Genomic DNA, 11,381 nt, shown 5'->3' with positions numbered 1-11,381 from the left:
GGAGCTGCTGCTGCCTCAGTCAGGAGCACGTCGGGAATTGGGTGGGAGTCTCCGCCAGTCAAATTACGGGTGTTGCACACTAATTGGAGGCTGCTAAAAGTTTAATAATTGTATTGCTTTGCCTCTAAGTGGTGGGATCCTGCTCTGGTGACTAATCCTGTTTAATAGACTGTCCTTGAGTGAGCACTTGAGGGTGCTGTGCAATGACTGGGGGTTCTGTTCCAGATTTCAGTGCTTTGGGAGAAACAACTCGTTTTGCTCTCGTGAGCAGCCACAACTTTCTCTGCTGCTTTTTCTGGAATGGGATTAACCTCCTTGTGAATACACACTTGGTACTGGTTCTTTAGGAAAACCAGGGCAGGAGGGGTGTGGGATRTGTGCCTCACCTCTTGATTTCTGAAAGCTTCATTCCCATGAGCGATTTTTCACTGTGCTGGGYTGGTTCTATTTTTCAGTTGGGTTTTGTTTGAGGACGGACCTTGTGAGTGCTAATGTTTCCATCAAGTTCTCTTTCTTTGTTTCATCATGCATAATCATCGGCCTCATCGGGCTGTGACTTGGAATAGCATTATCCCATCTGGAAATCCATAATTACTGTGCAGGGTGAGGTGCCAACTGGGTTAGTGTCTGTGCTGTGTTTAAGGGCAGGTCAGAGCTGCTGAATAGTTGGTGTGAGCAGCTGTGTTTGATCATCAGATAGGGCAATAATTGCTCTTCACTTCTTTCTTCTCCCCGTCTTGCATCTTACTCAACAATCGAGGATTTAATGGGGAAAAGTAACTTGAGGTGCAGCTGCACTGAACAGGGCTGTGTATCCAAAGTGCTTTTTGGCGTGGTTGGATGAGATGTTGCTGTGGAGACAGGATGGGAGGAGAGTTACTAGCAAGGAGTCTCTGTGGCACTTGGCTTATGTTAAAAATGGAAGTCARGAGAATTATTAAATACTGACATCCGAGAGCCAAGAAAAGGTGGGTGACGGGAATCACACACAGGATTAAAACCCACAGTAACTTCTATTTTGATCTCTTTGGGTGCCAGCGCGGTTTTTTTGTCTTTGTTTTTATTCCTGGCCTARAACCAGGCTTGATTTGGAAAATCATCTGTCCACACTTGTCTGTCTCATGTGGAAAGTGCAGACTGCCAGAACAGGCAGAGTTTGTGTGTAATCTCTTGTGGCTGAGCTGGACAGGCAACTCCTGAGAGAGCGTTATCAGCACWCACAGCTCGAATAATTCCCTGTGTACCTGGAAGGGGACAGTGCTCTACCTGCCTGAATCAAGTGCTGATTCACAGGGCTGTCACAGTTTAGTCATTTCCTGGGAAACTTTGCTTTTCAGTCTGGTGGGACAGGGCCAGGTCTGCGCTTGTGCCGGGGATTGAATACCTGGGAGTTTCTGCTGCTGTCTGTGAGCAGGAGGTTAGTCAGCAAAAAGAATTATTCAGGGCAGAATCACTTCAGCRGGGTTTTTTAATGCTCTGGGAGTTGTCTTGCTTTACTCAGCTCAGCTGGTTCTTGGGTCTGTGTGTGTGACACTGTCTGTGTCCCTTCCTCTAGATCGTTCTGGTGTTAAAACCCTGCAGTGCTCCTGCCTCTCAACTCACATGGTTCTCACTGACTGCCTATTAAAAATAGATGAAAACATTTCTCCTGAACAGATTTTGTAAAATCCTGTTCGTGGCAAAGCCTTGGGTTTGTTGCACTCAKGAGGGAAAATGTATTTTTCCCCAACGACGAGTTGTAGCTATTTAAAGGATTTTTAATTTTTATCCCTAAGATGRGGTTACATACAAGATTTGTTATTTGTATGTGGGATTCAGCTGTTTATGTGCATGTGCTGCACATAAATTTTATGAGTAATGTAAAATTTATATGGCTGCACTTTGCAATAGAATATCTCATGTAAAGTTGACTTTACTGATTGGATTTTGCAGGTGTTGGTTGGAGGCAGTTGAGCAGAACCTGTGTTTTGGGTTATGAGGGCTAACACAATTTACTGATGGAGTTGAAGGTTTGAAGAGTTTATCTTCAAGGGTCTTTGGAGCCTTTTTTAAAATGTTTTACCTTTTGGGAAGGTCAATATTAGCTGAGCAGTGTCATTGCTGTGGCTGATCACAGAACCACAGAATCCTTGAGGTTGGGAAAGCCCTCTGAGGTCATCGAATCCAACCTGTGCTCAATCCCCACTTTGTCACCAGCCCAGAGCAGTGAGTGCCACCTCCATCCCTTTTTGGACACCTCCAGGGATGGGGACTCTGCCACCTCCCTGTTAAATGTCTGACCACCCCTTCCATGAGGAAATTCCTTCTGCTGCACCAGTGCATTGTGCATCGCTTTGTCCCAGCTGAGGATCCAAAAGGCAAACTCTTTTTGGCTCATAAGTTCTTAGGTGCAGGTGAAGAAGAGGTCGTTGATGGGCAAACCGAGGGAAATCCTTTAAATAAAGAGACCAGGACGTGGTGAAGCTGTGTGAGCTGCACAGGGTCACAGTGAGCACATTCTCATGGACAGGAGAATCAAGCACAGTTACACCCACCAGAGGCTCTTTTATTCCCAGCTGTAGCTCCCAAACGCTCAGAGAACTGGTTTTGCTGAGCCTGGACGGTGCCATTTTCAGCAGCAAAATGCCCATGCTGAGTTCCCTGTGTGTCTTTGTTGGGGTAGGGAGGGGCTGGGGCTGAGCTTGGGCTGGTGGCACCTCCTTATCACTGGTGCCACCCTGGCCAGGTGTACAGAGGGACTGAACTCTGTCCTGAGCTCACCCACTTGGTGAGGCATCACATATGGCCCTGAAGATTACAGCTGGAAATACACAGCCCAGCCGGGTGAATCGAGGACACTGCATCTGCTGCAGCTCGGAAACGCTGCTGCAAGATCAAGAGATTCTTTGGTATAGTTTCAGGAGTTGGATTTACTTCTTAAAGTTAAAACAACAAAAAAACCCCTGAAGGTTTCAGGCACCCAGTGAGTGTCCCGGGGCGAAGAGCACCGTGTGACCTGGAGTGACTCAGACCTCGAACACAGGGCAGCCRTGCCACAGGAACCTCATCTTGAATGGAATTCTTTTGAAATCATAAGTGTTGAGATTAAAATAGTTTTAATTCGGTAAAACAACACTCCTAAGCCTTTAGAAAAGGGTTTTGGAGCTGCRGAACAGAGTCCCCACAGTGCTGAGGCCAAGTCAGCTTGTTCTGTGTGTGTAAATTAATCTGGAGCTGATCTGTCTGTGAAACTTTGAACACCGAAGCTGTGGCAGTTTAATGCTTGTGCCCAACAAACACAGCTTTGTGAGCAGCCTGGGTTTTCAGTGYCCTATTCATGCTCCTCATGGGAATAGAATGGTGCTGTTAAAGGGAAACTGCAGAGCTCAAACCTGTGCTCTGTTTGGTGACAAGTACAGTGAGGAAGGTTTTACTTCTTTCAAGAAATCAAACTTCTTCCGGAAGATTGTTRGTTCACAGACCTTGGTATTATCTCCAAGAAGGAAACCTGACGTGCAGCTTCACCCAAAGGAAGGAGGAGGGAATCTTTGAAGCCACATCATCATTTGGCCTCAAACAGAATGAGGCAATTGTCTAAACTTGTTTCAAACGTAGTTTTTGTGCTGCAGTTGTAGCTGGGATTGGTAGGAGGAGTGCAAGGCTGTTGCACAGGTACAGTCTGTTTGAACACACAGCATTAGGATAAAAAGGTTTAAATGTTGTGGTTTGGRTTGCTGAAGCCTGGGATTGAGGATGTACCTGTGACAAAACCACTGGGGAGAGTRTGGAATGTCTAAATTCTCCAGGAAAATCCCAGAACCCCAGACTGGCTTGAGTTGGAAGGAAAATACATCAATGAGTGATGACAGCATTTCTTTTTAAGTGTTGGCTCTTTGTGCCCATGTCTTGCCCAGGCCACAAGTGCACTCAGTCTTCACTGTGCATTTCACAAACGTGCCACCTGCCACTCCAGTCACACTTGAAAGGCTTTATCTGGACGTGACGTGCAGCAAAAGAACATTCTGGACTTTCAGCAGCACTTCTGGTCTTTGTTGTCTCCACATTGGTACTCTAGACTGAAGCCCTGCAGACCCAGACTCTGTTCTGCTCTTTCAGAGCAGCTTTGAGATGATAAAACCACAGGGAGATGTTATCTGTCCTGTGCCTGAACATCAACARTTATCAGGGCCAAATTATCAGGTCAGGTGTAGGGCTGAGACATGAAAAGCCGACACAGCAATGACAATAAAATAACTTCATTATTTTTGTTATAATYGTATTATTGAGTTTGCCTTTAGTAGAGTAGCTGTCTGTATTTTGGGTTTAATGGAGGTATCAGGAGCACCACCAGGATTCCCTGGAAGCACAAACTGTTGGAAACATAAACAGATTTTTTTTTTTTTTAAAACATACAAACATTTTTTTAAATATGCACAAACTGTTCCCCAATTGGAATCTTTTCCTTGCTRCAGCCCAGTGTTTGGAGGCTTTGTTGGGGAGATGCTGTGCCCTACGTGATCATTTTCCTTAATTTCTCCACTGTAGTAATTATGGTTTTGTTAGACAGTAAATGATTCAGTGTTCTCATTGCATGGGGGAAGGGGAGCAGGGATGTTGAAAGAGGAGCATTGTCTGAGCCAGCAGGATTAGCTGGTGTTACCACCTTGCACTGATTGAACACCACTGGTTAGAATAGATCATCAACACTAATTGCTGAAAAGCAGCCTGGCGTCACCGCCGGGGTGGGGAGTGAGGCTGCCGGGGCTGCAGGCTGCTTTCTGCAGGATTTGAATCCAGGTGTGACATCCAGCCTGGCCAGGTGTCCTTCCCTGGGCTTTCCTTGTGTCTGCCATCACAGCTCCATCCAGGTGTGACATCCAGCCTGGCCAGGTGTCCTTCCCTGGGCTTTCCTGGTGTCTGCATCACAGCTTCATCCAGGTGACATCCAGCCTGGCCAGGTGTCCTTCCCTGGGCTTTCCTGCTCTCTGCCATCACAGCTTCATCCAGGTGTGACATCCAGCCTGGCCAGGTGTCCTTCCCTGGGCTGTCCTGCTCTCTGCCATCACAGCTTCATCCTTCCTCTTGTGCTCCCGATCTGAACATTCTGACTGGATTTGCATGCTGAGGATCAATTCTGTATTTTCTCTCGAGAAATCAGATGATGATTATATTAGATTGTGTTAGATCATATTAGAATATAGGAGCTGTGTTTACACCTGGTGTGCTCCAGGGCACTGCTCACCTCTGGAAGCTGAAGACAGCGCTGCAGCAGAGCTGTTGCTGCAGCAGAGGTGGCAGGAAGGAAGAAGAGCCTCTTCCTCCACACCAGCAGCAGCTCAGCTCGCTCTCATCTACCCTCCAAAACCCTGAAAGCTGCTTCCCTTTGAGCAGAACCCCATTTCCTGTGCAGGGCCTCAGCCTGGGGAGCCTCTGATATTTGTTCATAACGTACTTACATTATTTATGTATGTTGTACTCCTTAGCAATTCCAACAATTCTCTGTGGCAAATGGTTCATTATAYGTAGTGTGTAACCACCAATGTCGAGAGCGCAATTAAATCTTGTGGAGAAATTAATCACAGAATAACAAGCTCTGAACAAACCTGGGGGTTGGCTTTGAAAGAGAAATCCCTCCCCTGTCAGTGTGCCCGTGTTTTCATGCAGTGCTCATCCCCTGGCTYGGGGTGCATCCCAAACGTGTTCCAGCAGCCCAAAGGGTCACCTTGTCCTGGGGGTACCAGGTCCAGGAGCCAGACTGGCTGATCCTTGTGGATCCCTTCCAACTCAGGATATTCCCTGATGGTGCCTGGGCACAGATAGTTGGTTTTGGAGCTCCTGCTGGGAAACAGGGAGCTCTCCCTGCACGTACCTGTCYGGTGAGCATCACCTGAGCTCTGCTYRGCCATCARGCRCTGCAATTACTGCTKTGCTCRGCATCCCAGTGCTCCGTGGACATTCTCCTTTTCAGCTGCTGGATTTGTTTGGACTTGTTGGGCCCTGACTCAAACGGAGCGTTAGAGGAGTGAGATAAAATTCTGCGTGCAGATGCACACCCTGCCCTGAGCAGGGGAATCACGGAATGAGTTGGGTGGGAAGGGACCTTAAACCTCATCCAGTGCCACCCCTGCCATSGGCAGAGACACCTTCCACTGTCCCAGATTGTGCCAAGCCCTGTCCAACCTGGCTCCAAGCCCCGTCCAACCCTTTCCAATAAGGATTCTCCTTATTTCTTGACAGAAAATACAGAATTGATCCCATTTCCAGGGATGGGKCAGTCCCAGYTTCTCTGAGACCCTRTGCCAGGGTTTCACCACCCTCAYAGGGAGGAATTTCTCCCCAATATCCCATCTAAACCTCCGACAATTTGAAGCCATTGAGTCCCACTCCAGCTCTGCAACTCCTCTCTGTTTCAAGTGCCGCTGGCGTCGGAGTGCCCAGCACTGAAGAGTGGAGTCCATTCCCTCTGCAAGCATTCCATGATCACCTTTAGAACCAAACGGGGCACTTGGCTGGGATGTTTTAACAGAGATGCTGGTGGTGTTGGAGCTCAGAGCCTGAACCTGTAATCCCCTTTTGCGTGTGGCCCCCGGCGCCAGCAGCAGGGGACTGGCAGGAGGATCCTGTTCTGAGCAAATGAGGCTGTTCCCTCTCAGTTCAGCCTCATGGCAAGGAAAACATCCTGTTTGTGATCAGTCCCCTCTTGTCAGCGTATAACTGTGCCTTGATTTGAGCTTGTTACCAAATAATTCTGTTTTCTTAGCGCCGTGTGTTTGATCACTCCCGATCTCCGGGAGATGGGAGGTTCCAAGTGCCGGGCAGGCTGTGAAGAAGCTTGAAAYGCTGCAGGGCTGTTTGTTTTAATCCCTCCAAGGTTTCAGTCTTTCTTGTGGTTCTGATGTAATGTGAGAAATTAAAACAAAAGACAGCAGCCAGATGGTGCATCTCCAGGATCAGACAGATTAGTTTTTTAGAAGAGGGAAAAGTTTACAAATGCTTATTCTGATCTCTAGAATAATCACTCTAATAATAATCACTCCAGGGGATTGTCCCCTCTATCTGCTCTGGTGACAGCCCACCTGGAGTCCTCTGTCCAGCTCTGGGGCCCAGCATAAGGAGGATGTGGAGYTGTTGGAGCAAATCCAGAGGAGGCCACAAAGTTGATARAGAGACTGGAGCACCTCCCTTACAGCTGGGAGAGCACAGAACGTTCAGCCTGGAGAAGAGAAGGTTGTGTGGAGACTTCACAGCACCTTCAGTGTCTGAAAGGGCTCCAGGGAGCTGGAGAAGGACAATTCATTGGGAACTTCAGTGACAGAACAGGGGGGAATGGGTTCAAACTGGAAGAGGACAAGTTTAACTCACATGTATGGAGGGAATTCCTGCCTGTGAGGGTGKTGAGGCCCTGTCCTGGACCATGGGCTGGAATTGCTGGCCAGGAGACTGTCCATCCTTGCCTCAATTTTTGGAGAGTTCCATAGCATCTGCTGGAGTGGACTGGCTTTATTTGCTGTTTGATTCATTGAAGATGAGGCTCTGAATTTGCACTTTCCCTTTGCCCTGTTGGTTGGGAATTATCCCACTTTGTTCGCCTAAGTTGCTTTGTGGTTACAGAATATTTTCATGCACTCCCAGTTTCCCTTTTTAGGTTTTCACTGCTTTGATATTCCATTTAGATAGCTGCTGTGATCCAAGTTATTGCATTTAAATAGTGGATAGTATAGGTCTCTGATCCCAAGGGAAACTGCTGAAGTTCTGTAATATGGAGCTTTGAAATCCTAATGTGCTTGGATTTATTGAGTTTCAGGTTTTCTTCAGCTGTGTTCAGGTGAAACCTTCGTGGCCCTGAAAAGAAAAGCAAACAGACCTCAAACTGAAAAATTCCAATGTGATTAAATGAGTTTTCTTTGCTTGTTTTTAGGGGACATCACACAGAAGGGGTATGAGAAGAAGAGAGCAAAGCTGCTGGCTCCATATGTCCCACAAACCCAAGGTAGGTCCTTGTTTCAGCTGGAATCAGGATTTGGCAGAGTTTGAACTGAAATCACSTCCTTTGGGTGCAATTGTTTCCTTTGGGTCAGAGATCTGGAGCAGCTCAGCTGGTTGGATGTRGGATAATTATAAATAATTGTAAACTGAGGGACGTGGCTGCACGTGTGTCTGATGATTATTGTGGGGTTTACCCAGGATAATTGTCACTGATATGCAAAGATGCTGAGCCATTMAAAWCTCWTGTGCTGGTCCTGACTTCAKGCAGTGACTGAATATGACAGGGAGYCCTGAATGGACCTGCTGGGATTTACTGAGCCTGGGCTGCTGCCAAAAAAAAATTGATAAGGAGTAAAAGCTCAAAGTGCATTTATTGCACCATGGCATTGGGGGAAATGACAGCTGCTCCCTTCAGGARCTTGATAGGGGAACATAAAGTTGTCATGTGGCAACTTCCAGACCCTTCCACCCCAAARCACTGCCCAGTTCCTGCTCTCAAGGCTGGTTCAGGTTGGATTTAGTTATTTATTCATCTCAAACTGGGGCCCGTTCTCTTGACTCAGTTTGGGTTTTATACCTGGTTCTGTCTGAATGGAGCAAGGCATGCAAAAATAGCAATTTAGCCTTCAAAATGGAGATTTTGTTACTCACAGCTCTGTGAGTGCTGAGGACTCCCTGGAGCAGGACGTGATGGGAATCTCAGAGATTTGGTTGCTGTCTCTTTATCACATCTATTTCTAGTACTTAAAGRAACCAAAAACTAATATACACATGACTAATCCCTCCAGATAAGTAGGTATTTGTTGAGCAGGTTTTACACTCCTCAGGCCACCATTTGTGCCAGTGGAGATCTCGAGCCTGAGGAGGAAATGTGGGATYCTTGGGTGGTTCAGGAGCTTTTGGCAGCTCTGCTTTTGTCCCAAGTCCTTGTGGAGGCTGAAGATGATCCAATCCTGGCACTGTGCACATGTTTGGTTTGTCTCAGAAAATGTTTAATTAGGAGGGGAAAAAAGTGGTTGGCAAGGCTGGGCCCTGCTCTGTTAATTGTGGGGCTCTGAAGCTGCCAGTGGAGCCCAAGTCCAGGCAGAGGCTGGGGATGAGTGAGGTCACCAATTAACCCTGGCTTTCATTGCCCTTCCGGCCCAGCTCTCCAGCTTTTCATCATCTCACACCCAGCTGCCCCAGTGGCTGGGAATCTCCTCTTGTAAAATCCCCATGGTGGAAGTCATGCGTGAGGGATTCACAATCAGGTCACCTTGGGAATGAGAAGAAAATTAATTTAGTCCCTAACAACAACAACAACAACAACCAACAGAAATACTTAGTGCTGGTGTTYAGTGCCATTTCTCTGATGTTGGCTGATGGAGTGTCTCCATTTCATGGATGTGAGATGAGAGCMAGGGAGGGAAGGTGACATGTCAGGGCACGTCAGCAGGATAATTCAGGAGATTCTTACTGTTCAATCTGTGCTCTGTTCACATGGCCTCTGGGAGCTTGCCTCCTTATTCTGGAGTTAAGGCAGCCCTGGTAATTACCTGAAGATGCATTTTTTTCCTGGTGCAATATCCCTTCAGGTCCATCTGGCTGGTAACTCCTGCAAAGTCTCTGTGATCTGCAGATCCCAAAATCTGCAGTCCCTAATTCCAGAGAGCTCTCTGTGATGGGAGGGAGCAGCAAACACAGCACATGAAGCCCACAGAGCCATGCCTGGAAACCCTAGAGACTCAAGTTGGTTATTTCCATGTTTTTATGGGGATGAAGCTTGAAAAAAATGATTTTCAAGGAACAGCCAGGTCCAGCTGCAGCACTGCTGYTCCATTCCATGTGCAGACAGTGGAGGGACAGGTTTGCAGCTGTTTCCTTGTGCGTGTGGCACTTGCTCTCCTTGCTGTTAATGCAAACATTTATCCTTGTTGATCTTCTAATGGTTCAGTCTCTGAATCTCTAAATCGTTGGCCCTGCCCCAAAACGCGGGGATCACAAAGCAGTCAATTCTCATTAGGCACTAAAGACAGTCAACAAATCCATGGCATCCTTCAAAGCCAATCTGCAAGAATTCATTTCTCATCTCTCTGTCATATTTGTCATGTTTCTGCCAGCAGAAARTGCAGCTGTAGCAGGATTATTCCGAAGGGAACGCTAAATAAATCACCTGTCACCTGCCAGCCTTGGCTCACTCGTGCTGCTTTGTTGTGTAACCCTCAGTGATTTACACTCTTYCCTCCTCTGTGCCTGAACGCTTTGTGAGGCCACTGGAACATGTTATTATGTCAGAGCAAAATAGTGAAACAAAGAGCTTGTTCTCTGTGTGTCATGTCACTGCAGCCAAGTGTGATCCCTTCCKAACTGGAATGTCATGTTTGCCCTGTGATGCCCCGCAGAGAGATGAGAGGCTTTTGCAAGACTTACGAAAGAGAACTGAATATGAATTTAATAATTCATTTCAAATAGTGTTAAATCTGCTGCTGACATCTAGTGGGTGCCTGAATTCATAAATACTCGAGTGATCAGAAAACATGAAGCTTTTCTGTTTGGTCTGTGAAGTTGTGTTGTTTTTGGATCAAAATAAAACTCTGCTGGGTTTGAWGAAGGTAAATAAATGCTACAAAGATGTTAAACTGGTTATTAGTGGAATGTGTTCCAGAGTGACAGCAAGGGACACAAACAGATGCTTTTGGTTGTGGGTGAGCTGAGATTCTGAATTTATAATCTTGCTTTGGTGCCCGAGTCCTGCATCTGAATCAATCACAGAAAATGTTTTATTAGATTATCTATCTTGCTCCCTGTTTTCATGGGAAAAATAAACTTTTCTGGGATGATAAAGCCATGCACTTGAYATGCTGAAAGCCAGAACTGGACAGCTGGGAGGTCTCCTTGGCTTTGTGATTAATGGGAACAGCAAAGGCTCTTGCTGCTGGTTTATTATGGGTTTTACAGTCAATAACAAATGCTGGTCACTGGGACACCAAGTGACAAACCAGCTTCCCAACATCCACAACCCTGGAAAAGGGAAACGTGCATTCCAAAAAAAATCTCCTTTTCTTTCCTGCTCTCTGTTTCGCAGGGGTTGAGCCAGCAGTACAGAAGGAATCCAGACCTCAGATGCCCGTCCCATCTGCAGCTCCAGCCTCAGCATCATCCTCCTCATCCTCATCCTCATCCAAATTCCACCGCGCTCGCTCCGGGGGAGCCCGAGATGAACGTTACAGATCTGGTAAGGGCAGGGCCAGGCTGCCACCCTCGCTGGTGCCACAGGCAGTGTGTGCCCTTCCCTGCAGTGTGTGCCCTTCCCTTGGTGTGCCATGGGCAGTGTGTGCCCTTCCCTCGGTGCCACAGGCAGTGTGTGCCCTTCCCTGCAGTGTGTGCCCTTCCCTTGGTGTGCCACAGGCAGTGTGTGCCCTTCCCTTGGTGTGCCA

At 47.2% G+C, this 11,381-nt stretch overlaps 1 protein-coding gene across 1 annotated transcript in view; it reads left to right on the top strand.

Annotated features, from left to right (window-relative positions):
• DIP2B (disco interacting protein 2 homolog B) overlaps positions 1–11,381 on the top strand; it is a 57,697-nt gene that overhangs the window by 15,232 nt on the left and 31,084 nt on the right. The window contains exons 2-3 of the mRNA XM_057385212.1: positions 7,898–7,969; positions 11,030–11,179. Of these exons, the coding sequence (XP_057241195.1) occupies positions 7,898–7,969; positions 11,030–11,179 (222 nt within the window). The remainder of the gene's footprint in view (positions 1–7,897; positions 7,970–11,029; positions 11,180–11,381) is intronic.

The sequence above is a fragment of the Malurus melanocephalus genome, unplaced genomic scaffold (genome assembly GCF_030028575.1).
Source record: "Malurus melanocephalus ecotype Western Australia unplaced genomic scaffold, MMel_1.1 scaffold_798, whole genome shotgun sequence".
Taxonomy (NCBI): Eukaryota; Metazoa; Chordata; class Aves; order Passeriformes; family Maluridae; genus Malurus; species Malurus melanocephalus.
The sequence above is the reverse complement of the archived record's forward strand: the minus strand, read 5'-3'. Positions and strand labels throughout refer to the sequence as shown.